General features: G+C 30.5%; 4 protein-coding genes across 5 annotated transcripts; all 4 read right to left on the reverse strand.

The window, feature by feature from the left end:
* Positions 1–994: 994 nt before the first annotated feature.
* Positions 995–13,690, reverse strand: LOC123290957 (zinc finger protein 260-like). 2 transcript variants are annotated; one of them, XM_044871348.1, is made up of 3 exons: positions 13,535–13,690; positions 3,126–3,551; positions 995–2,657 (listed from the first exon to the last, which is right to left on the reverse strand). In XM_044871348.1, the coding sequence occupies exons 1-3, from the start codon at positions 13,658–13,660 to the stop codon at positions 1,062–1,064; spliced, it is 2,148 nt and encodes a 715-aa protein (XP_044727283.1). In that variant the 5' UTR covers positions 13,661–13,690; the 3' UTR covers positions 995–1,061. The 2 variants fall into 2 exon arrangements, with proteins under 2 accessions (XP_044727283.1, XP_044727282.1); XM_044871347.1 differs by lacking the exon at positions 13,535–13,690 and adding an exon at positions 3,739–3,919.
* Positions 5,211–25,544, reverse strand: LOC123290960 (zinc finger protein 271-like). The gene is made up of 4 exons (XM_044871351.1): positions 25,513–25,544; positions 24,832–25,097; positions 12,939–13,107; positions 5,211–7,189 (listed from the first exon to the last, which is right to left on the reverse strand). Exons 1-4 carry the CDS (start codon positions 25,537–25,539, stop codon positions 5,588–5,590), a joined length of 2,064 nt encoding a protein of 687 aa, XP_044727286.1. The 5' UTR covers positions 25,540–25,544; the 3' UTR covers positions 5,211–5,587.
* Positions 15,117–16,344, reverse strand: LOC123291011 (gastrula zinc finger protein XlCGF7.1-like). The gene is made up of 2 exons (XM_044871430.1): positions 16,215–16,344; positions 15,117–16,015 (listed from the first exon to the last, which is right to left on the reverse strand). Exons 1-2 carry the CDS (start codon positions 16,329–16,331, stop codon positions 15,155–15,157), a joined length of 978 nt encoding a protein of 325 aa, XP_044727365.1. The 5' UTR covers positions 16,332–16,344; the 3' UTR covers positions 15,117–15,154.
* On the reverse strand, positions 19,131–21,788 carry LOC123290979 (zinc finger protein 470-like). Its single transcript, XM_044871389.1, has 3 exons — positions 21,651–21,788; positions 20,678–21,169; positions 19,131–20,430 (listed from the first exon to the last, which is right to left on the reverse strand). Exons 1-3 carry the CDS (start codon positions 21,774–21,776, stop codon positions 19,606–19,608), a joined length of 1,443 nt encoding a protein of 480 aa, XP_044727324.1. The 5' UTR covers positions 21,777–21,788; the 3' UTR covers positions 19,131–19,605.
* Positions 25,545–26,632: the final 1,088 nt, after the last annotated feature.

A 26,632-nucleotide genomic window follows, 5' to 3' on the forward strand; every position in this document is an offset into this window, starting at 1 on the left:
TAGATCTCTTTATTATCTTATATAATAAGGTTCTTATCTTGAATAATAAGCTTATTGTCTTGCATAAAAATGGTATTTATTCTATATGCATCAACATTAGAAAACATAATATTTAATTAACTTTGAAAACTTATTTATAAAATTCAATTATAATAAGTAAGTTCTATGTAATTTTTAAAATTGAATTTTTCAGATATTTTTCAAAGTTAATTAAATAGTAATAAGTTTTCTAATGTCATGCAAATAGGATGAATACAATTTTCATACAAGCTCATATATTTTATAAATATTAAATTATTATCTTCTATTTTGTGTGTTCTCAACTCAAATTATATAGTCTTTGCAGTCTCTGCTCAAATTTGTATAGAAATACATATAGAATTAAGTATAATTTTATTTTGTGATGAACCTGAAAATAATAAATTGAAACAAAGAGACTCTTTTTAAATAATTTATTTCCGTATTATGGAATATACTTCGGGGTCGAAGAATCAATCGTAGAAACCAACCGAGATTAATTAAAATTTTGATTGAAGGTTGTTTCTAGAGTAAATAAAAAATATTTAAATTATAAGAAACATAAAGAAAAGAAATAATGATTACTCGTAGTTTTACTGATATAGTCTCTGCTGTCTATTCTTACTTAGCATAGAAAAGTGACATTATAAATTAATCCGCAAATAGAAATAATTTTTTTTTTCTAAAATTTTCAAAATAATAATTGATTAAAAGCGACAAAAAATGAAAATATGAATACGGTTTTTAAAACTTTTATTTCATCTTAAATAATTTTCGAATAAATGAGGAAAAGGAACATTAATTTTGGTTTTAATTACATAAAATTTGATTTCTGTTTGTCTAATGTATTTTTTATTAATATTTTATTTTTAATAGTTCGGTACTGTTAAGTACTGAATTACAATTATATTATTTAAAATTTTAATACCATGTATATGTGAAACATATTATAAAGTATACTAAGTTTAGTCCCAAGTTTGTAATGCTTAAAAATATTGAGTACATAGATGATTTTATAAACGGGCTGTTGCGAGTCTATATACTCAATAGAAAGTCTGTAGTTTACACGCACTTGTTTTTAAAGCATTTATAACAATACTCTCACCCAAACTTTGTGAAAAATTCTCTCTTGAATTACTATGTGTTTTCATATGAATTTTCAATGCAATTCTTTGAGCAAATGCTTTATCACACACTTCACATTTATGTGGTTTTTCCCCGGTATGAAGACGTTCATGATGCACTAAAGTATTCTTTTCACAAAAAGCTTTCGGGCAAAATGTACACTGATACCGTCGATTATTTAAATGTACACAATTGATATGTTTTTTTAAATTTTCTGTAGTCCGAAATGCTTTATCGCATCGATTACATGGATACGGTCTTGTATCTGTATGTATTAATAAATGTTTACGTAAACCAGCCGGTGCACGTGAAGCATGTCCACAAATATTACATAAATGTTTTCGTATAGGTTTTTGATCCCCATGAATGTCTTTAACATGAGCTTTCAATGTTATCTCACTTTTGAATGATTTTGGACATTGTTCGCAAGTAAGTTTTTCACGATCTTTATGGATATCTAAATGAGTATGTAGATTTTTTTTTGTTACCGATTTACCACAAATATGACATGTTACATACTTTTCAAGAAAATGTACTTCCTTAATATGAGATTTCCATGATTCCCGATCCTTAAATGTTTTGTTACATCGTTTGCACCCAAATGAATGTCTGTATTTGTGACGTTTTAAAGCAGAAATATCGGCAAAAACTTTATTACATATATCGCATGTATGATCCGATGGATTGTCCGTTATTTGTTCGCCTTCCTTTGTTTTGGAATGTGTTTTTAAATGATAATTTAATGCAGATCTTTGAATAAATGCCTTGTCGCAAAATTCACATTTATAAGGTTTTTCACCCGTATGACGTGATCGTATATGGCACGTTAAATCTTTTTTGTTAAAAAAAGCACGTGAACAAAATGAACATTGCTGATTTCGTTCCTTTAAATGTACACGAGCAAAATGATCTTTTAAACCATCTACACGTAAAAATGTTTTCTCACAACGATCACATGCGAACGGTCGTTCGTTTGAATGTGTTAATAAATGTATACGCAATTTACTCGCTGTACGCAATCCATGTCCGCAAATATTACATAAATGATTACGTTCGTTATCATGGATTTCTTTAATATGTCTTTTAAGTGTTAACTCACTAATGAATGTTTTTGAACATTTATCGCATGTAATTTTCTCCCGTTCTTTATGTATTTCTAGGTGATCGTCTAGATATTTTTTCGTTACTGATTTACCACAAATATGACATGTTACTCTTTTTTCTATAATTCCATGTACTTCCTCATTATGGGATTCAAGTTCACGGTTATTTTTGAATGATTCATCGCATCGTTCACAAGGTCTAAGTTTTTGATTTGAGTGTGTTAATTTATGATCTCTTAATGAATAAATATCTTTCAATACTTTGTTACATATTTTACAAGTAAGATTCAATGGATTATGTGTTAATTCTTGATGTTGCTTTAAATGTAATGGATGGAAAAATTTTAATTTACATTCACTACAATTTAATGGTTTTGCTCTATGTTTACGTTGCATATGTTTACCCAATATCTAAAACAAAGTTAATTTGTTACAAGACATCTAACCTCTAAAAGCAACCCCTCCAGCAGAGTCATAACGGGAGCACACAGTACTTGTGACAAATATTTAGACTGCGCCTCTCTTTAATGAATTACAGAAGGTACTTTTACTTAGATAGTATGCGAGGAATATAAAGAAAACATTGAAATGAGGTTGTATTCCTAATAGCCTCTCATTTTTATACTTCTTAAATCTTATTACCTAAATATACACGTAAAAAATTTATCAAATCACAATAGGTAAACAATAATTGCAATAGATGCGATCGGTAGTGCGCCTTTGTCTATACATGTATACACACAATTTACGCTACGCTCTAGTGAGGGCCTGCCCTCCAGGATTATACCTTTAAACGAGTAAGATTAAATGTAAAACACATTTGAAATAATATACAGGTTATTAACAAACTCTAGGAATTATGAATTCGAATATACTCACCCATACTTTTTTAAATTCTTGATTGCACTCCTCACAAGTAAACGTTTCTGTCTCACTTTCTTCATCTTTAGCACTTTCATAGCCATCACTCTCTTCTTCGTGTTTAGTTGTCTCTAATTTTTTTAAATTATCTTCATTGTAACCAATCGTAATTTTTACTTTTTCCAAAGTATTTTCATTTGTGGTATTTTCATGAATATCTTCTTCTTTGACATCTACTATAGAATTATCATCAGCGTAATCTTCAAATTCTTCATCTTTTACATTATCAAAATTATTTTGGTTATTGGATAAATTATTCTGTTCAATAATTTGACGAAATGTATTGTCTGAATTTTCACATAGCTCTTTAAAATTTTTAGCATTTTGCAATTGAAGAAAACAAGCGTTACATATTTGATTTGGTAGATTATCATTTTCCCAAATCTGTAATTTAAAAATTTGATTTATTAAGAAAATGTTCTTACTTAGAAAGCGAAGCAATTAGATATTTTAATTATTTGATTTTTTTTCTAACTTTGCGACTTGGATTAGATTAATAAAATGTTTCACTCTTGAATATATTTGCTACAGTATTTTTTTACCACCCTGTATTTGTATACATTTATATTACCTGTACAGAAGCACACGCCATTATCATATCAATTATTTGAAATGAGGTAATTGATAGAAATGTTTTCTCAAATTTCATACAAATACGACAAACTTTATCGAAATCATCCATTGCACACGTATCCATTTTTCAAACTTTTCACGTATTAACTCAAAACTGAGGTGTTACTAATGGAAATCGCTTCCTGCCTATCTTACTTAGCATAGAAAAGTGACATTATAAATTAATCCACAAGTAGAAATGAATTTTTATTTCTAAAATTTTCAAAATAATAAGTTATTAAGGAGGATCCCTCACCAGTAATAGAAAAAAATAAATTAGTAGAAAATGATCCAAATTTTTAGTATATTGTAGTTAACGATACATATTATTAAATCAAAAAAAAATTTGGGTATCTTATCGATCAATTAAGAGAGTAATTCTTAATTAAAAATACACTAAATACCATAATCATCCTCATATCATGCTATGTTATTTAGTGTATTTTTAATTAATTAATCACTCTCTTAATTGATCGATAAGATACCCAAATTTTTTTTTATTTAATAATATGTATCGTTAACTACAACATACTAAAAATTTGGATCATTTTCTACTAATTTATTTTTTTCTATTACTGGTGAGGGATCCTCCTTAAAAGCGACAAAAATTGAAAATATTAATACGATTTTTAAACTTTTATTTCATCTTAAAAGATTTTCGAATAAATACCTAAAGCAAATGAAGATTATTTTGATCCTATTTATAATAAATTCTTTTTTTAATATTTTATTTTCATGGTTGTTAAAGTACCGAATTACAATTATATTATTTAACATTTTTTTAATTGATTTGCATGAAATATAGAGGTAATGGAGTACAATCTTTTTGTAGTTATTTCACTGTTTGGCTCAAAAAATGGCACTCGTTTAGAGGAAAGCTTAGATCATATATTTTGCTAGATAGGCCCAACGTATACCCAAAAGGCTCCTTGTGATTTTCCCTACAGTTCACCGTTTTTAAGTTATTAACAGTTTCATGTTTGGAAAAACTACAAAAAGATTATTTTCAAAGCTGAAAATTAATGCAATTAATTAAATTTTTAAGCTTTTCAAAAACTTAAAATCATCTTTGAACATCTACTGAAGTTCTGAAGAGTAATTACAGATTGTTTGATTCTAAAGCCTCAGTTAAATTGACATTTAACTATTTATGGGAAGTGGGAAGGATTTACAAAAATTAGACCTATTGGGTTTCTGGCAACATCCGGAATATTTTCTGAACAAGAATCAATTGACAAAATGCGGTCTTCGAATTTTACATACTCAATTCTATCCAGCGCTTGCTCTAGGTAACATTATTCTGAGTCTGTGAAAAAAATAGGTCAAATACGAAATTTAAAACTTAATAAAAACAAATTTACACAATTTTTAATTTTAAATACGATTTTTATTTAATTTTTCATAATCTTTAAATAATATCGAACAGTTCAATTGTATGGTAAAAATTTCCTCTGATTTGATTTATTATAATTTTGTTCACACAATTTTTCACGTTCTGGCAGTTTTACGCTCCCTTTCAAAACATAATTTAGATCGACAATATCTGAAGATTGGCTAAACGTTTAGCCTCGCCCAGCAATACATCGCGATGTAGAGGTTGATGCGCACAAAGATTTAGAAAAGTTTTTTCTGTGTCTCGCAATATTAAGTTATTGAAAAATAGTGACCGAATATAACAATTTGATCTAAAAAATGTTCTCTTACTCGAAAAACTCTCTAGTTTTCATTGACTATATGTAACCAAACATGATGAACAAAAGTTTGACCCCCCCCTCCTGGATGATTCCTTCGTAAGTGCTTTTGCGAGTTTATATTGAATAGAAAGTCTGCAGCTTACACGCACTTGTTTTTAAAGCACTTATAACAATACTCTCACCTAAACTTTGCGAAAAATTCTCTCTTGAATTATTATGTGTTTTCATATGAATTTTCCACGCAGTTCTTTGAGCAAATGCTTTATCACACACTTCACATTTATATGGTTTTTCCCCGGTATGAAGTCGTTCATGATGCACTAATACTTTCTTTTCACAAAAAGCTTTTGGACAAAATGTACACTGATACCGTCGATTATTTAAATGTACACAATTGATATGTTTTTTTAAACTTTCTTTAGTCCGAAATGCTTTATCGCATCGATTACATGGATGCGGTCTTGTATCTGAATGTATTAATAAATGTTTACGTAAAGTAGCCGGTGCACGTGAAGCATGTCCACAAATATTACATAAATGTTTTCGTACAGGTTTTTGATCCCCATGAATGTCTTTAATATGAGCTTTCAATGTTATCTCACTTTTGAATGTTTTTGAACATTGTTCGCAAGCAAGATTTGCACTTTCTTTGTGGACATTTAAATGAATGTGTAGATTTTTTTTTGTTACCGATTTACCACAAATATGACATGTTACATACTTTTCAAGGAAATGAACTTCCTTAATATGAGATTTCCATGATTCTCGATCCTTAAATATTTTGTTACATCGTTTGCATTCAAATGAATGTCTGTATTTGTGACGTTTTAACGCGTAAATATCCGCAAAAACTTTATTACATATATCACATGTATGATCCGATGGATTATCCGTTAGTTGTTCGCCCTCCTTTGTTTTGGAATGTGTTTTTAAATGATAATTTAATGCAGATCTTTGAATAAATGCCTTATCGCAAAATTCACATTTATAAGGTTTTTCACCCGTATGACGTGATCGAATATGACTCTTTAAATCGTTATTGTTAAAAAATGCACGTGAACAAAGTGTACATTGATGGCTTCGTTCTTTTAAATGTACACGTGCGAAATGATATTTTAATCCATCTACACGCAAAAATGTTTTCTCACAACGATCACATGCGAACGGTCGTTCGTTTGAGTGTGTTAATAAATGTATACGCAATTTACTCGCTGTACGCAATCCATGTCCGCAAATATTACATAAATGATTACGCTCGTTATCATGGATTTCTCTAATGTGTCTTTTAAGTGTTAACTCACTAATGAATGTTTTTGAACATTTATCGCATGTAATTTTCTCACGTTCTTTATGTATTTCTAGATGATCGTCTAGATATGTTTTCGTTACTGATTTACCACAAATATGACATGTTACTCTTTTTTCTATAATTCCATGTACTTCCTCGTTATGAGATTCAAGTTCTCGTTTATTTTTGAATGATTCATCGCATCGTTCACAAGGTCTAAGTTTTTGATTTGAATGTGTTAATTTATGATCTCTTAATGAATAAATATCTTTCAATACTTTGTTACATATTTTACAAGTAAGATTCAATGGATTATGTGTTAATTCTTGATGTTGCTTTAAATGTAATGGATGGAAAAATTTTAATTTACATTCACTACAATTTAATGGTTTTGCTCTATGTTTACGTTGCATATGTTTACTCAATATCTAAAACAGAATTAATTTATTACAAAACATCTATGCTTTTAGCTCCCCAGTAGAGTCGTTGCAAGAGTATACAGCGCTTGTGGCAAATATTTATATTGAGCCTCTCCTTAATGAAATGTTAGTTTTTGCCGCCTAATTTTGTTGAACTAAGAACCAGACAGATTTGGTGGTATTTTACCCAACAAAGTTTTTTTCAAAGGAAACGTTGCTGTGTCACATTTGTTCATTACACCTTTCTAAATTCGAAATGAGGTTGTTTTCCCAATACCTTCTCATTTTTATACTTCTTAAATATTATTACCTAAATATACAGGTAAAAAATTTATCAAATCACAGTAAGTAAAAAATAATTGCAATCGATGCAATCGGTAGTGCGCCTTTGTCTATACATGTATACACACAATAGGAAATATTCATGAAATTTAAATTTTGTTCAAATATTTTTTTTCCGTAACTTTACTGGCAGGACATTTCAAGTAAATCATTATTTTAGTAATTAATTACTTTTTAATTACTTTAAATTAATTAATAAAAGTACAAATTCAGTGAAGGCATTTAAAAATAGGGCATACTATATGATATTAATTACTTACATTTTGTATGGTATTGCACTGATTTCTATTATTCTAAGGCTTTTTATTAGAAAACTTAATGATAACGAGTGTAAATTCTGTGTTGTAAATTCATTTTTTTAAAGTGTAAATTTTACATTGAACTGCCACCAATTGACAGATTACTTACTTATACGTCATCAACAGAGAGCGCCAAAAAACTGCGTTTAAATATCTCAAAATTATAATGTATTTTAAATATTTTTTTACACTTAAATACAGCATTTTTAAGGAGTATTTATATTTTTACTTTGTTATAACGGTGTAAACAATGAATTAAAAAAAAAAAAAAAATACATGAATATTCCCTATTTATCTCCGATACATTGACATTATAAAATTTATAAAATAAAACAGACATTTGTTATAAACATGTCGAATAAGGAGATTCTTGATGCTATTTTAAGCTTGAAAAATGAAATCGGGAATATTAAATCAGATATTGCAAATTTTAAAAATAATCTCAATCAACAGTTCAAGGATTTAAAGCTTAAGAATATACAGTTGGATGAAAGACTTAGTAATATAGAAAATCGTGCTGAACATTTTGAAAAACTCTTTAAACGCAGAAACATTATTATTTATGGAATCCAAAATACTAGAGCAAACGCAGAAGAATTAGATGATCTTATATTAAATTTTATGAAAACAAATCTAAAAATCGAATTTAATTACAGTGATATTGATTTCACCAGTAGAATACGAGGTATTAAAAATAATGGACCGATAATTGTGGGTTTAACATCATTGAGAATGAAACGTCAGATTTTCTATAATAAGAAAAATTTGAAAGGGTCTAGCATTTACATATCTGATGACCTTACTTTAAACGAAAGACAAAAAGAAAAGAAGCTTATCCCACAGATGATGAATTTTCGAAAAAATGGAAAACATGCTATTATTAAAAAAGGACAACTGTATGTGGACGGGAAATTATTAGATAATGAAACGTTTAATCCAACTGGAGTAATACCCGAAGCAGATATAAATAATAAAAAAAGATATTTAGAAGCTGAAGAAGACTCGGCAACGGACCAAGAAGTGAATACTTCCGTGAGCAAGAAATTACAACTATCGGCCAGTAAAGAACCAAACAAAAAGAAACAACAGAACAATGTTAGCCTAAGGTCATCGACCTTGGACCATTTTGTTCGACCTAGATTAAATTCTATTGAAACTTCATCTCCGTCGACATCTGCAAACATGGGAAACAAACCCCAAAAAAACTGAACACAGAAAAGGAGGTTAAAAAAGATAAATTAGGCGACACTGGCAATGGAAAAATGGATAAGAATAATGGATATGGATCTTATAATAATGTAAATGGGAATAGTACATATGCTCATAACTTAAACATCGTGTTTTGGAATATTGAAGGGATAAAGAAGAAATTTTCGAGGAATAGTGTGATAGAATATTTAAATAACTTTGATATAATAGGCTTAGTAGAGACATGGAGTGATTTAGGAGAAATACCCCGCTTGAATGGGTATAAATGTATATGTAAAGGTGGGAAACGAGATACAGATAAAGGAAGATTTCCTGGGGGCTTGGTTGTCTTCTATCGGAGTAGTATGTCTGAAATGATAATTGAAATCGAGAACGGAATGAAAGAAGTTATATGGTTGTTAGTGATGTGTAGAGCGAAACAAATTTTGATGGGTGTGGTTTATTTGCAGCCAGAAAATTCGAAATATACGAATAATAAGTTTTTTGTAATGTTAAATGACGAAATAAATGCCATAATGCAGAAATATCCAGATGCTTCAATCATTTTGGGCGGGGACATGAATGCGAGAATTGGAATAGAAATCGATCACGTAGATATAGAGCATGATGTATTAGAGCCTAGGCAAAGCATGGGCAAATGTGTGAATGGTTATGGTAAAAAGTTTTTTTGAGTATGATTAGACAGAATAATTTGGTGATTTGGAATGGAAGGGCTTTGAGCGACAGTAGTGGTGAGTGGACGTATGTATCGAAACAAGGGAAGAGTGTGATTGATTACGTGTGTGTTACGAAAGACTTGTGGAATGGGTATACTGATATGATGGTAGGGGAATTGGTTGAGTCTTTTCATTTTCCATTAGAAGTAAAGACTGATATTAATAATATAGCGGGCGAAGAAAACTTATGTTGCAATGAGGAATTAGTGAGATATAAGTGGGATCCCAACAAAGAAACATGTATCATCCAACGAGTCAATAGCGAAGAATCTCGTTTGTTTTCAATCGGAGTCAACTTGATGATAGAAAAAAATAAAATTAATGAAGCTGTTAAAATTTTACAAGACTGGATAGGCTATTTAAGTAGAGATTTGGAAGTTAAAAGTCATCGTAAGATTACAGGCACCAGAAAGTACGATTGGTATGACTCCGACTGTAAGCAACAAAGAAAAGAATTGAAAAATAAACTAAGGAAAATGAGAAGACAAAAGACTGATTTGTCATTAAAGCTATATCTGGAGTGTAAGGAATCCTTTGAATGTATGTGTGAGCGAAAGAAAAAAATCTATGAATTAGAATATGTGCAAAGGGTGAATGAAGCTGCTAATAACAACGATTCCAAGCTACTATGGAAGATATTAGCCCGGCGAGGTAAAAGCTCTGTGAAAGATGAGGTAAAATGGGATGAATGGGTTAGGCATTACAGTAATTTGTATGGCGTGAGTGTAGAATGTGAGGAGACATTAAGAGAAGAAGTGTCGACAACGGATGATCTCAATCTTTCCCTGGAAAGCACGGATATAGATCAGGCAATTATCATGGTAAAGAACAACAAGGCACCAGGCAAAGATGGGATATTAAATGAAATTATTAAATCCATACATAAACAATGCCCAAATTTTGGATTACTTTTGTGCAAATTGATGAATGCCATGATAGTTAACAGATCTTATCCAAATGCCTGGAGTACGGGAGTAATTACAAATATATATAAAGGGAAGGGAAGTACTTCTGATCCTCAGAATTACAGAGGTTTGACACTTATGCCTTGCTTGAGTAAGATTTATACAAAAGTTTTATCCGATCGTTTACGGCAATGGCTAAATGATAATAGAGTCATTAATTATGCTCAGGCCGGATTTCGCACTGGCTATGAAGTAATGGATAATGTTTTGGTGTTGAAAACAATCATAGACAAATCATTAGCCGTGAAAAGAACCAAAACTTATCTATGCTTCATAGACTTTGAGAAGGCATTCGATAAAATAAATAGACATCTTTTATGGAATAAACTTATAAATATCGGATTGCCAATGCATATGATTGAAATACTTAAATCTATATATCAGTCCACTGCGTGTTGTATTCGATCGGATAACGGATATGTAAGCCCAGACTTTAAAACTTTTCAAGGTCTTAGGCAAGGCTGTCACTTATCGGCACTTCTTTTCTTGGTATATATAAATGATATGTATGAATGGATGGAAGGAATAAACACCACATCACCATGTATTAATGGTGGTTTTTAAAAGGTTTGGAGGAGTATTGTGAAAGATGGATGTTGAGTGTGAATGTAAAGAAAACAAAAATGATGATAGTGACGAATGGACGAAAAAATAGCATGAATGAAGTATGGAAGTATAAAGAAGTGATTGTAGAGAATGTTAGTTGTTTTGAATATTTGGGTGTAGTGATGTGTAGTAATGGAAAATGGAAAGAGCATGTGGAACGTATGACAGATAAGGCAATGAAAGTTTTAATGAGCATTAGAAGGTATGTGTACAGGTATGAAAATTTTCCTATAAGTGTGATTTTGAAAATGTGCAATGCTTTAATAATTCCAATTTTAACATATGGAAGCGAATTGTGGGTTGGAAATAGTAATAACTATAAAGAGCATATTAGAACTGTAAACACATTAATGCCTAATTTTCTTAAAGAAGTGTTGGGTGTAGCAAAATCTATTCCCAATTCAGCAGTTAATATTGAAATGGGCACTAGGAGTGTGGAGTATTACTGCATGTCAAAGGCCTTAAATTATCGCAATAGAGTGTATAATAGTAACAAAGAGCTGCAAATAATCTGTTTGAATCTGTTTGAAGGGTACGTTGGATAGAATAAGAGATTTAATGAACGAAAGAGGATTGAATGAATTGGATGAGGGCTGCGTGAGATCAAAGATCAAGAGAGAAATTGAAGAGCTAGCGATACGTGAAAGTTTGAATGATATGAGAATGAAAGAGAGTCTAAGCACCTTTATAACCTTAGACCATTACAACCTAGGAGCTAGATATGTGAATGTGTGTAATAGAAGTGAGAGATATTTGATTGCAAATTTTAGAATGTATGGGTTTAAGTGGGAAAGTGTGAAAGTTGATGGAGTTAGAATATGTGTATTGTGTGATTCGGCAGAAAGTGTGAAGCATCTGATAGAGGACTGTCCAGGAACTGCAGGTCAAGAAAGGGAAGAATTGCATAGATTGGGACTAACTACGGCTCAATCTATTCTCAATAGACCTTTTCATCATGTCATATGCGCAAGTGCAGAGTTTATTTTTTCGTACTGACAGCAATAAGTAGGACTAAGATAGAAGATATTTGTTATGCATTTTATCACATTAGTTATAAATCATTTAGTACGAAACAAATGTGAATCGTGATTTTAAAATGAAAAGCCCTATTGCTCTAGTTTAGAGCTTATGAAAGCAATAACGACGTATCTGCGACATATACTGTTAAAAAGACAAACATATCTCTACTAACCTCTCATGAATATATATTTAGTTTTAGTCATTTTAATTTTTTGTATGGAATGTTTGTACTTGATTTATGTCAAATAAAATTTATTTATATATATATAAAATAAAACAACCGGACTCCTTGATGTTTACATACATGTACCACATTTAATTTACTGTCGGCTTTTATTTCATAAGAATTTTTTCATATGTTTATATTATCAGAGATATTCAGAGAATTCTATCAAATATTTTTTTTAAACAAATTATAGCATTTATAATATTGTAAAATAATGAGTTTGGGCATGAAAAAAAAGATATTTTTGTTTTACGTACAAAACACATTTTTTGTTTTACGCTTCAAATTCTTATTTATGCCTGTGGCGCATGCTTGTATTGCCACACTCTAGTTACGACCCTGCCCCCCAGGAATATATTTTTAAACGAAACTCACCCATGCTTTTTTAAATTCTTGATTGCACTTCTCACAAGAAAACGTTTCTGTCTCACTCTCTTCATCTTTAACACTTTCATAGCCATCATTCTCTTCTTCGTGTTTAGTTGTATCTAATTTTTTTAAACTATCTTCATTATAACCAATCGTAATTTGTACTTTTTCTAAACTATTTTCATGAATATCTTCTTCTTTGACATCTACTATAGAATTATCATCAGCGAAATCTTCAAGTTCTTCATCTTTTACATTATCCAAATTATTTTGATCATTGGATAAATTATTCTGTTCAATAATTTGACGAAATGCATTATCTGAATTTTCACATAATTCTTTAAAACTTTTAGCATTTTGCAATTGAAGAAAACAAGCGTTACATATTTGATTTGGTAAATTATCATTTTCCCAAATCTGTAATTTAAAAATTTGATTCATTTAGAAAATGTTCTTAATTAGAAATCGAAGCCATTAAATATTTTAATTATTTGATTTTGTTTCTAACTTTGCGAATTGGATTAGATTAATAAAATGTTTCACTCCTAAAAATTTGGTACAGTATTTTTTTACCACCCTGTATTTGAATGTATTTATATTACCTGTACAGAAGCACACGCTATTATCATATCAATTATTTGAAATGAGGTAATTGATAGAAATGTTTTCTCAAATTTCATACAAATACGGCAAACTTTATCGAAATCATCCACTGCACACGTATCCATTTTTCAAACTTTGCACGTATTAACTCAAACTTGAGGTGTTATTAATGGAAATTGCTTCCTGTCTAATTCTTACTTAGCATAGAAAAGTGACATTATAAATTAATCCGAAAGTAGAAATGAAATGAATTTTAATTTCTAAAATTTTCGAAATAATAAATAATTAAAAGCGAGAAAAATTTAAAATAATAATACGGTTTTTTAAACTTTCATTTCATATTAAATGATTTTCGAATAAATAAGGAAAAGGAACATTAATTTTGGTTCTATTTAAATAAAATTCAATTTCTGTTTGTGTAATGTATTTTGTATTAATATTTTATTTTTAATGGACAATATTTAACATTTTTTAAATTGATTTACACCCATGTGTAACCTTGACTTCTATTTAGTGTTTATTCACCCATTTATTATTATAAGTTACCCCAAAGTAAGCTTTACTAACGGAGGTGATTGTTTGTATTTTCTTCTGAAAAAGTATACATCTGGGGGGGGGGGGTATGGAAACTCCAACCCATGGAGATAAAAGAAGATCGAATTCCATGCAAAACAAATGGCTGTCACAAATAGATGTTAGTACTTTAGTAGTATTCCTTTTGCACTGGGATAGTAGAACGTGTGTAAAGTGCGAGTTTTATATCGTAATGTATTAGTTCGTACAAGAACATATGTATATATAAATACGTCAAAATCCTATGCCGAGCTATAATCGCCCATGGCTGAATTTACGGTGCCTACCTAGGCGGGGTCTAGTCATCGGTCGTTGCGTACCTACTTTGTACTACGCATCAGGCTTAATTAATTGGGCAACCCGTAATATTTTCAGAATTAATTTAACCTTAGTCCAACTTCATATTAAAAACAAGTGAAAACAAACAATTGACTGAGTTAATTGTTGAAATACCATGTATAGACAGTGTTGATGAAACAATCGTTTGTTTTTTGACGTCACGTTAATAAAAAAATATATCCACTTTTAAATACACACACACTGATATTCCCATATTAATGCATACTATAAAATTTGCACCTAATAAGCGCCCTCGTGGGTAAGCAGTGAAGTTTACAAAAAAATTTTTCAAACAAAAGTTGTTTATTTTTTTGTAAAAAACATTTTTTACATTTAAACTTTTGTTCTATCTCTAACGGTTTACAAGATGGGTCCTACGGACCCAAGACCCAATTGACCCATATTGCTCATTTACGAACTTGACCTCAGTTTTTAGGTCCTGAGTACGCTATAAAAATTTCATCTTGATATCTCTTTTCGTTTTTGAGTTATTGTGTCCACAGACGGACGGACGGACGGACGGACGGACAACCGGAAATGGACTAATTAGGTGATTCTATGAACACCTATACCAAAATTTTTTTCGTAGCATGAATATTTTTAGGCGTTACAAACTTTGGACTAAACTTAATATACTATGTATATTTCATATATACATGGTATAAAAATTAAACTTTATTTAAAATTGCCTTGGTGCTCGTACATCCTTAAGCGGACTTGTTATCCAACATTATTACATAACTGTCATCTAAATTTTGGGTGCGATTCTCTCTTGAATTATTATGTGTTTTCATATGAACAGTCAAAGCAATTTTTTGTGCAAATGCTTTACCGCACACTTCACATTTATGTGGATTTTCCCCAGTATGAAGTCGTTCATGATGAACCCATGTACTTTTTGCACAAAACGCTTGTGGACAAAATGTACACTGATATTTTCGTTCATTCAAATGTACACTTGAAATGTGCCTTTTTACATTATCTGCACATCGAAACGTTTTATCACAACGATCGCACGAATACGGTCTTTCATCTGAATGAGTTCGTATATGTTTACGTAAATCAGCCGCTGAGCGTGAAGCATGTCCACAAATATTACATAAATGTTTACGAATTCGTTCTCCATGAATTTCTTTCATATGAGCTTTAAACGTTAAATCATTAATGAATGTTTTTGAGCATTTATCGCATGTAATTTTTTCACGTTCTCCGTGTGTTGCTAAATGATGATGTATATTTTTTTTCGTTATTGATTTACCACAAATGTGACATGTTACATACTTTTCTATGCGTAAATGTTCTTCCTTAATATGATTCTTTAATGAACACTTATCTTTGAATGGTTTATCACAGTATTTGCAATGTAATGAATGGGTTCGAAATTTATGACGTTTTAATTCATAAATATTCACCAATACTTTTTTACATGTATTACATGTAAGGTTCTGTGGATTGTGCGTTAAATCCTGGTGCTCTTTTAAATGTAATGGATGATAAAATTTTAATTCACATTTATTACATTTTAATGCTTTCGCTTTGTGTTTACGATGCATGTGTTGACCCAATACCTGAAATGGTTTTTATTTTTAACAAGAAATACATCTACAAAAAGTCGTTTGCTTTAAGACTCTATAAAATATCCGTATAAATAGCTCAGGCTTATTTATGGCAAATTAACCCTTCCTAATGATTGCGTAGAGAGATTATCTCTACGACGTAATCGGATGGTTTCGTTTCATTTTCAATTTATTAACGTGGCATACTTACCCAGACTTTTTTATATTCTTTATTACATTTTTCGCAAGTAAATAATTCTACATTTTCATCATCTTTAATATCTTCACAGGTATCACTTCTCGTTTCAGATTTAGTTACTGTTTGCATTTTATTCAATTCAGACCTGTCTTTGTTTTTAATTTTCAAAATAGTCTTTGATTTTTTTGTATAATCTTTATTGTAGCCAAGTTTAATTTTTTCATTTTCTAAAGTATTTTCATACGAATTGTTTTCTGTAATATCTTCTTCTTTGATATTTATTAGAGAATCATCATGAGCGTAATCTTCAAATTCTTCATCTTTTATATTATTAAAATCATTTTGGTTACTTGATAAATTATTTTTATTTTCCTGAATAATTTGACGAAATGTATTATCTGAATTTTCACATAATTCTTTGAAATGAATTGTATTTTGTAATTGCAGAAAACAATCGTGACATATTTGATTTGGTAGATCATCATTTTCCCAAATCTATAAATGAGAATAATTTACTTATAATTATATTTAGATCTACGTATACCTGTAGCTACTAGAAAAAATATTATTCCCCTAGACTTGTCTCTGCACTTACCATTTTACTACAGAATCTCTACACTGGTCAAGTAGATACTCGCAAGGGAGTACCCAGCTTTTGCGCCAGTGGCTTGGGGGAGGAGGAAGAAGGATGGTTAGGTATTTTGGAAATTTCATTAATTCCACGGCTGACACAATCTATGGTACGTCCATTTCCAGGAGGAAGATTCTCCCTTAACCTGCTTAGCCCGGCACCCTCATGGGTACTCGTTCACGTTTACTGATGATGCATATTAAACTCATCTCAATATCAACGAAATGAATTGTTTCCTAATTTATTTGAATTAATCGAAACTTAAGAAAATGGCTTTAAGTTCAAATGAAGGCTGTTTTATTTTTTATTTTTCGACTTAATAATATAAAATATGGTTTGATTAGATTAATCAAAAGATTGAAATGGTTTTTCCTTATCACCCTGTATATGTTCGAATCCTATTTAATGTTTACATTACTTACCTGTACAGAGGCAAATGCTATTATCATGTCAATTATTTGAAATGAGTTAATTGATAGAAATGTTTTATCGAATTTCATACAAATACGACAAACTTTATCAAAATTATCCACTACACACGTGCCCATTTTTCAAACAGTTCACGTATTACCTTAAAAATAAGAGATTGTAACTAAATTTCGCTTCTTGTTAACGTAAGATTGTAATTTCCGTCAGATTTTAAGCGGGTTATCAAAAATTGTTCCAACCAGCGATAACTCAAGACCTATTAACATAACTCAATTCATATGCGTTATTTAGTTGACCTGGATTGACTTACCACAGGTTGGAGTGGTTTTTGGCCTTTTTTATACCATGTATATATGAAATATATCAAGGTATACTAAGTTTAGTCCTAAATTTGTAACGGTTGAAAATATCCAGCCTATTTCCAGTTGTCCATCTGGCTGTCAACACGATAACTCAAATCAAAAAGAGATATCAAGCTGAAATTTTTATAGTGTGTCTTGGGTCTGTAGAGACCGTTAGAGATAGAACTATAAGAATGGATATTTTTCTTTACTTACATGATGTAAAAAAAACGATTGCGTAATCAACATTCTCTATACATGGTATTTCAACAGTTAACTCAGTCAATTGTTTGTTTTCACTTCTTTAGAAGTTTAATTTACAATAATTTTACTGGAAACTCGCCGATAAAAAATGAAATCAAATAAAATTACATGGTTTTATAAAAACAAATTTCTTTAATAAATATATTTCATTTTACATAATTTTCGAATAACATGCAACATATTCCAATTAGGATTAAAAATCAATTTTTAAGTTGTTGTTCAAGGTTTACTTGCAAACTGAGGCTAGTGGCCCTATTATGTACGCTTCTTATGTAAATGAACAGAATGTGAACAAAGGACGTTAAAGTTCCGGTTAAAACTTACGTGTTAACCGAGCATTTTTTCGATTCGCAACGGTTTAGTTGATTGTTGAAAGCATGGAAATAATACAGATAGAGGCTAGCCTGTAAGTAGATGCGATATGCGTAGCGAGAGAGAAGACTGCCAGTGAGTTCCCCTGTGGCCTTGTAATAATCATATGTAGATAGTCAGTATATCACGAACATGTATGATACTTGGACATAGTAGAACTCACTGGCAGTATTCTCTCTTGCTACGCATATCGCATCCAAATAGTGTTATCTCAATGATCGAAAGTCGATACCTCGAGATATACATACTAAAAATCATTCCTTAACCTCATTTTTAATAAAAACACTTGGTAATGAAAAAAAAACAACTATATTTATAATGTCTAGTGAATATGGTTGTCAATTGTGGGTTCAATCGGAGAGTTCCATTGTTTTTAATTAAAATTGTATACAATATTATAAATTTTTATATCTATTCGATAGTTGAATATAAATTTATTTAGCCAGTACCATGGAGGTTATAAAGAAGGAGAACGATCGCTATAGAAAATATTGTCCCCAAAATATGGACAAAATAAGTGAGGCGCTGGGATCGCTAAGTTGTCTGATTAAAAGCGGGCTGTTGTGCGCTAATTTCAAATGATCTATCGACGTTTAATATACGTGTATATAATATCATTCAAAGAAAAAAAAGCAAATAATGATATAATTATTAATTATTATTATTATTTACTAATGAATAAATTATAAATTATCTATTCTACTTTATAAATTTATCTATACTACTTTATAAATTTGAATGGTACTAACTTCATCTACTTGTACTCATAAACAGCTAACTTCGCAGATACTACTTACCGACGACAGCGCGGCTGGTGGCTGAAAATGAACTATACATTCTACAAATTTTAAGGGACAGACGCGCTAATGCTTTAGCGCGTAGCGATCGTTCTCCTTCTCTCTAACCTCCATGGCCAGTACTGTCAAAATCAATGAAAAAGCTAAAGTAACCATAGACATAGTAATAATAGACTGCGCGATTCATATACTTTCTGTGTTGAAAAGTTTTGCTAAGTTTAGAAAGAGATAGCCTCTGATCTAAGGTGAAGTTATCTATAATCTATAGTAGAGATAATTATACCGCAACTCTCTCTAATATTGGAACACGAATTTCATTGAATACGCACCCTCTCTATATATATAATCTCTTTGGATAGTTGCTAAGTTATTTTTCAGATGGCAACACGACCTACATTGACCACGTGACCTAATTTGACGCACATACGTTCAGCGTCAAGAGTTAACATGAAAATACACCGAATACAATAAATGATTAGGTCTGTGCGTATTGTTGATCTTTACTCACTATAAGTCTGTGATTCACACGCATTTGTATTAAGTACATATTAAAAAGCTGCCTTTAAAACCTAGCTTTGAATTAGATTCTCTCTTGAGTTTGTATGTATTTTCGTATGAGTTATTAACGCAGTTTTTTGAGCAAATGCTTTACCACACACTTCACACTTATGAGGCTTTTCACCTGTATGTCGTCGCTCATGATGCACTAAATGTCTTCTTTCATAAAAAGCTTGTGAACAAAATTTACACTGATATTTTCGTTCATTTAAATGCACATGGGAGATATGTTGTTTTAGACTATCATCGCGTCGATACGTTTTTTCACAACGGTCACACGCATAGGGACGCTCGGTTGAATGTATTAATAAATGTCTTTGTAGATCAGACGGTTTACGTGCCGCAAATCCACAAATATTACATAAATGATTACGAATAGCTTTTTGATCCCCATGCACTTGTCTAATATGATTTTGCAACGATTGTTGACTTAATTCTTTTGAACATATGTCACATTTAACTTTATCACGATGTTCGTTGTGGGTTTCTAAATGATTTTGTAGGCATTTTTTCGTTATTGATCTACCACAAATGTGACATGTTACATATTTTTCTATGCGTGAATGTACTTCTTTGGTATGTTTCTTCAATGAACACCGATCTTTGAATGATTTGTCACAGCGTTGGCATTGTAACGTTGAACGTTTGAATTTATGACGTTTCAAGTCATAAATATTTGTGTACACTTTGTTACATGTATTACATGTAAAATTCGATGGATTGTGCGTTAATTCCTGATGCTCTTTTAAATGTAATGGATGATAAAATTTTAATTCACATTTATTACAGTTTAATACTTTGGCTTTATGTTTATTATGCATATGTTTACCCAATGCCTAAAATAGTATTTATTACAAAATATGTATCTACGAACAGTCTTTTGTTTTAAGGATGCACGAGCATTAAGGCAATTTTAAATAAAAAGCTTGATTTTTTTTAAATATAATTTTAGGGACTGGGGGAAGTCTATATTCTAAAATACAAAAATGGCATAGTATAGGAACAAAAAAGAAATGCATTTTCCAAATTCCATCCATTCTTGTGTTTTACCTGCTACAGTTAAATGAATTATCATATACTTACCCATATTTTTTTAAATTCTTTATTGCATTTCTCGCAAGTAAAGATTTCTCCTACATTTTCATCATCTTTAGTATCTTCACAGGAATCACTCCCCTTCTCGGTTTTGGTTGACATTTCCATTTTGTTTGATTCCGGCTTGGTTTTGTTTTTAAGATCCAACATTGTATTGGTTTCCGATTTTTTTGAATCTTCTTTATTGTTATCAAGACTAGTTTTTTCATTTTCCAAGATATTTTCATGTGTGTTTTCAGAAATATCTTCTTCTTCTTTGATATCTATTGGAGAATTGCCACCAGCGTAATCTTCGAATTTCTCATCTTTTACATGATGAAAATCATTTGGGGTATTTGGTAAATTAATTTTATTTTGCTGAATAATTTGACGAAATTCATTGTCTGAATTTTCACATAATTGTTTGAAACTAAAGGTATTTTGTAATTGTAGAAAACAAGCGTGGCATATTTGATTTGGTAGATCATCATTTTCCCAAATCTATGAATGAACATAATTTACTTATTAATTATGCCCAAAACTATACAGATACCAGGTACTTGATCTAGTGCACTGCGTTTAAGTGGAGAATGAATTCAAAAGAAAGTATTTTTTTTTTACCCAAATTATTACTTTCCTTTGCACTTTAATTGAGCCAAAATTTACTTAATGATTTATTTACACAGGCCAAACTTTTGCACGAGACTCAGAAACAGTTTTTTCTAAACGCGAGTTTACCGATGACCGAGTACTTGACTTATGTCAATATCGATATTCCCGTATTGTAAAGTAATGAATTAATTCTTAGCTTACATTTATTAATCGAAATTTAACATAAGGAAATTTGTTTGATTAGAAACAAAATTGTTCGAAATATTGTTTGATTAGATTAATCTATTAATAAAGTTTCTACCCTAGTTTGAAACGGCCTTTCCTTAACACCTTGTATGTAATTGCATTCTTTAATATTTACATTACTTACCTGTACTGAAGCAAATGCTATTATCATATCAATTATTTGAAATGAGGTAATTGATAAAAATTTTTTATCGAATTTCATACAAATGCGACAAATTTTGTCGAAATTATCCACTAAACACGTATCCATTTTTATAACATAACACGTACCTATTGACTTAAGATTGAAAAGTTGTGAATGGAATTTGCTTCTCTATGTAAACTAAAGCATAGACCATTCACCATAAAATAATAATAATACCCATCATTTTTTTATATCCTCTAATAAATGCCTTTCACAGACAATTTTGACAAATGGTAAATGTTGTAGATTTATAAACGGATAGAGATAAATTGGGTTGGGATTCTAAAATTTTAAGTGATTTTATCAACGTCCGTGAGATAAGAACTACTTATTCCACGCATATTGCGTGAGTAAAGAATTTATTACTGCACGCACATTTCCAACCAACCAAATTAGCTAAAATACTGTGAAAATCTAAACTAACAAGATATTATTCGTTGGGTGCGTGAAGGGTACAACTGATATTCCATTATCGGTAAAATACTAACGATTTTCTTTCTAGAACTTGCTAATAAAAATTTTAATTATATAAAATTACATGGTTTTATAAATAAAATTTCTTTAATAAATATAATTTATTACATATTACATCATTTTTAGGGCAGCTTCATTCTAAAAGAATTTCTTAATTTTATTCGAAATTATTTTATAAGAAACTTTGTTAGCATATTGAGCATATATTTTATTTTCGATCCCGTGCTTGATACCACCGCAATTGACCCCGTGCAATTTTGATAATGTGGGGTCTAATCATCCGACGTCTGTAGCATAATAAGATTTTCACAGTTCTAACATCCAAACATACACGTATCTTACGACAAATATCTTAAATTAAATCTGTGTACTTTCAAAGAACGAAAGTTAACTCCTCCATCATAATCCTTGAAAGTTGGCGTGAGTTTTACTTCGAAATCTATTATTAAATACCCTTTTTTAGATTTTAGTAAATAGTGAACATTTACTTCTACAGTAGTTTTATTTTCGACTATTTCGGAGATTGGAGTAAGTAGCTCGCCATATTGGTAAAACAGATGACAGCAACACTATTGAAGATCACATTGGTGATTCACTAGCATTTGTTTTAAGTATTTGTTGTATTTGTTACAATGCTGCCATCTAAACTTTGTGTGAGAATCTCTCTTGTGTTTGTATGTATTTTCGTATGAGTTACCAATGCACATTTTTGCGCAAATGCTTTACCACACACTTCGCACTTATGTGGCATTTCGCCAGTATGTCGTCGTACGTGATGTATTAAAGTTCTTCTTTCAGGAAAAGCTTGTGAACAAAATTTACATTGAAACTTTCGTTCATTTAAGTGTACATGTGAGATATGTTGTTTGAGATTATCTGGTCGTCGATACGTTTTTTCACAACGGTCACACGCGTACGGACGTTCGCTTGAATGTATTATTAAATGTCTTTGTAAGTCAGAAAATTTACGTGCTGCAAATCCACAAATGTTACATAAATGTTTACGTATAGTTTTTTGATCCCCATGCACTTGCCTAATATGCATCTGTAACGTTCGCTGACTAATTAATTCTTTTGAACATATGTCACAAGTAATTTTATCACGATGTTCTTTATGGGTTTCTAAATGACGATGTAGGGCGTTTTTCGTTATTGAATTACCACAAATATGACATGTTACATACTTATCTATGCGTGAATGTACTTCCTTATTATGTTTCTTTAATGAACACCGATCTTTAAATAATTTGTCACATCTTTTGCAATTTAATGATGAATGTACCAGTTTATGACGTTTTAAGGTGTAAATACTTGTGCATACTTTGTTACATTTATTGCATGTAAGATTCGATGGATTGTGCGTTAATTCCTGGTGTTCTTTTAAATGTAATGGATGATAAAATTTTAATTCACATTTATTGCATTTTAATGGTTTAGCTCTGTGTTTACTATGCATATGTTGACCTAATACCTAAAATGGTATTTATTTATTTATTACAATAAATGTATCAACGAAATTACATTTTTAAAGGTAGCACAAGACTGCCGAATGACCTTAAATGAGGTGCCTGAACTAATGAATGTAAACCTGATATGCGTATCGGGACACGTGGATATTCTAGGAAATTGTGAAGCCTACGGCATCCGGGAATTCCGTTTAGGAACTTTAAGCTACCCCCGAACGAGGATATCTATAAAAAGGCCAATCTTAGATGGAGGGAAGAACGCACTTGTGATACTTCAAGACAGATATGGTCTGTGTACAATCGTAGGCGTTTCGAAAACACTATATCGATTCAAAGGGCCTCTATAAGCAAAATCGTTGAATCATTGAACTCATTGCAGGAGCTGTCACAGTGGGGAGGAGAAAAAGCCAGCGTACCTTCACAAAGACCTATCTGTCCTGAGGTCCTTTGACGTTGAAGCACTCCTGTTGTTCTTAAATAGCTCCAAATGGTTCATGAAGTGGCCGGGGATGAGCCAACTCTTTTTTGGTATCATAACAGACCCTATGGTCTAAGTGTGTCCCACCCCAGGGCAGCCACTCTAACTTAACCTAACCTTCAATTCAATTATTGCTCTGTATTTACTGAGTTACTATCATTGTTTATCATTAAGTATGAAAGAAACAAAAATGAATTAAGACTTTAAGGCGAATGTAAATATCTGTTAAAACCAATCAAAGATTCATTATCTCGCTTGTATATTGGTGTTTATTTTCTCTATTTAAATTTACTTTTTTTATCGAAATAATGTAATGGATTCACAGAGGCTGCAACTTCGTTTCGATCGATTAATCAGTTGTCATTTCAGCCTTAGTAGACATTTAGCAAAATTAAATAATAAAAATGGCATATTATAGGAAGGTAAATCACTACAAAAATCCAATTTCTATGTTATACTCGGAGATATACTTACCCATACTTTTTTAAATTCTTTATTACATTTCTCGCAAGTAACGGATTCTTCTACATTTTCATCATCTTTAGTATCTTCACAGGTATCACTTCCCTTATCGGATTTGGTTGACATTTGCATTTTATTTGATTCCGGCTTGGTTTTGTTTTTAATTTCCAGCACTGTGTTAGTTTCCGATTTTTTTGAATCATTTTTATTATGACCAAGTTTAATTTTTTCATTTTCCAACGTATTTTCATTTGTGATATTTTCAGAAATATCTTCTTCTTCTTTGATATCTATTAGAGGTATATCATCAGCGTAATCTTCAAATTTCTCATCTTTAACGTCATGAAGGTCATTTTGATTATTAGACAAATTAATTTTATTTTGTTGAATAATTTGGCGAAATGTATTATCTGAATTTTCACATAATTGTTTGAAATTGATGGTATTTTGTAATTGAAGAAAACAAGTGTGGCATATTTGATTTGGTAGATCATCATTTTCCCAAATCTAGGAGAATATATAATTTTACTTATAATCATATCTAAATCTATACAGACATCGAATACTTTTAAGTGGAGAATGCAGCTACTCAAAAGAACTGTTTTATCACTTTAAATATTTTTTCACTTATCATTTTTTGGAGACATACTTAATTATTTTTCTATACTCATATCAACATATTACCATATAATAACAGTAAAGAGAATTTTTTCTGATTTTTCATGTATTTTAACATAATCAAAATATTTTAATAAAAGAAAATTGTTTAAAATAAAAATTTGCCTCTTATTCTTTGGTTATATTTTACAAGTTGATTTTAAGAATATAATAAAATATAGGTTCGATTAAAAATTTGGAAAGGCGTTTTCTTAGCACCCTGTATGTGATTGAATTCTATTTTATTTACATTTACATTACTTACCTGTACAGAAGCAAATGCTATTATCATATCAATTATTTGAAATGAGGTAATTGATAGAAATGTTTTATTAAATTTCATACAAATACGACAAACTTTTTCAAAATTATCAACTACACACGTGTCCATTTTAAAAATATTTCACGTATTAACTGAAAATGAAATTTTGTTAATGCAATTCGCTTATTTAAAACATACACCTTGTCGATTATAGTCTTGACAATTTGGATAAATAATATGTTTATTCGAAAGATATAGAGACAAGATATTAGAACGTTAATCTATATAAAAGAACAAACAACTTTTGTTTAAACCATTTTTATGCAAGAGCGTACCCAGTTGTTAGTTCAAGGGGGGGGGGGGTGCGTCAAGATTTTTGACCTTTTATAAAGTTAAATTGCTCTGGGTTATAATATGTATATTCGAAAGATATAGAGACAAGATATTAGAATGTTAATCTTATTAAAGAACAAACAACTTTTGTTAGAAACATTTTTCTGCACGGGCGTACCTAGTTGTTGGTCCTAGGAGGGGAGAGGTCAGTCATAGGGGGGTTTAGTAATTTTATTTTAATACATAAGAGATAATTGTTATGGCATTTTATATGTGAAGTAGAACAAATTTTTGCATTATATAAATACGTGTTTATATAATACAAAAATTTATCTAGGTAATTGAGGAAAAATCGAATTTTAATTCGAAATATGCTAGAGTTCTTCTTTCTCATTTATTATCTTTGGTAAAATTTATAAGGTTAAATGTGGAATTATGTTGAGACGTAGGTTAGTATTTTAGAAACTCCATTATTGGTACAACATTACATATACATTTTTTTTCTGGAAATCAAATAAAATCACATAATTTTATAAATATAATTTCTTTATTCCAATTTATATCATTTATATCAATTAATTTGACACCCTACAGGTTTCTGCAGGTTCAAGTAACATGTATGACGATTTTATCGTTCTCCATAACGGCCCTGCAAGTCGAATCATCAGAAATCTAATAGAGGTGGTAGTTTAATCGACAGTGTCCTGTAAGGAGTCCCCCAGTATTCTCAACTGTAGTCTAGTGATTTTCAGGCGAGAACAGTCAAATAGCCTAGCTGTGATTATACATA

This window comes from Chrysoperla carnea, chromosome 1, assembly GCF_905475395.1.
Source record: "Chrysoperla carnea chromosome 1, inChrCarn1.1, whole genome shotgun sequence".
Lineage (NCBI taxonomy): Eukaryota > Metazoa > Arthropoda > Insecta > Neuroptera > Chrysopidae > Chrysoperla > Chrysoperla carnea.

Excerpts from the sequence above, each read along its gene's own strand:
- LOC123290957 (XM_044871348.1), bottom strand. The coding sequence starts at position 13,660 with ATGGATACGTGTGCAGTGGATGATTTCGATAAAGTTTGCCGTATTTGT. Across the intron at positions 3,552-13,534 it reads TAGCGTGTGCTTCTGTACAG|ATTTGGGAAAATGATAATCT; the intron begins GTAATATAAATA and ends TTTAAATTACAG. Across the intron at positions 2,658-3,125 it reads AAGAATTTAAAAAAGTATGG|ATATTGGGTAAACATATGCA; the intron begins GTGAGTATATTC and ends ACTTTGTTTTAG.
- LOC123291011 (XM_044871430.1), bottom strand. The coding sequence starts at position 16,331 with ATGCAAACAGTAACTAAATCTGAAACGAGAAGTGATACCTGTGAAGAT. Across the intron at positions 16,016-16,214 it reads AAGAATATAAAAAAGTCTGG|GTATTGGGTCAACACATGCA; the intron begins GTAAGTATGCCA and ends AAACCATTTCAG.
- LOC123290960 (XM_044871351.1), bottom strand. The coding sequence starts at position 25,539 with ATGATAATAGCATTTGCTTCTGTACAG. Across the intron at positions 25,098-25,512 it reads TAGCATTTGCTTCTGTACAG|ATTTGGGAAAATGATGATCT; the intron begins GTAAGTAATGTA and ends ATATTCTCCTAG. Across the intron at positions 7,190-12,938 it reads AAGAATTTAAAAAAGCATGG|ATATTGAGTAAACATATGCA; the intron begins GTGAGTTTCGTT and ends ATTCTGTTTTAG.
- LOC123290979 (XM_044871389.1), bottom strand. The coding sequence starts at position 21,776 with ATGGATACGTGTTTAGTGGATAATTTCGACAAAATTTGTCGCATTTGT. Across the intron at positions 21,170-21,650 it reads TAGCATTTGCTTCAGTACAG|ATTTGGGAAAATGATGATCT; the intron begins GTAAGTAATGTA and ends GTTCATTCATAG. Across the intron at positions 20,431-20,677 it reads AAGAATTTAAAAAAATATGG|GCATTGGGTAAACATATGCA; the intron begins GTAAGTATATGA and ends ATACTATTTTAG.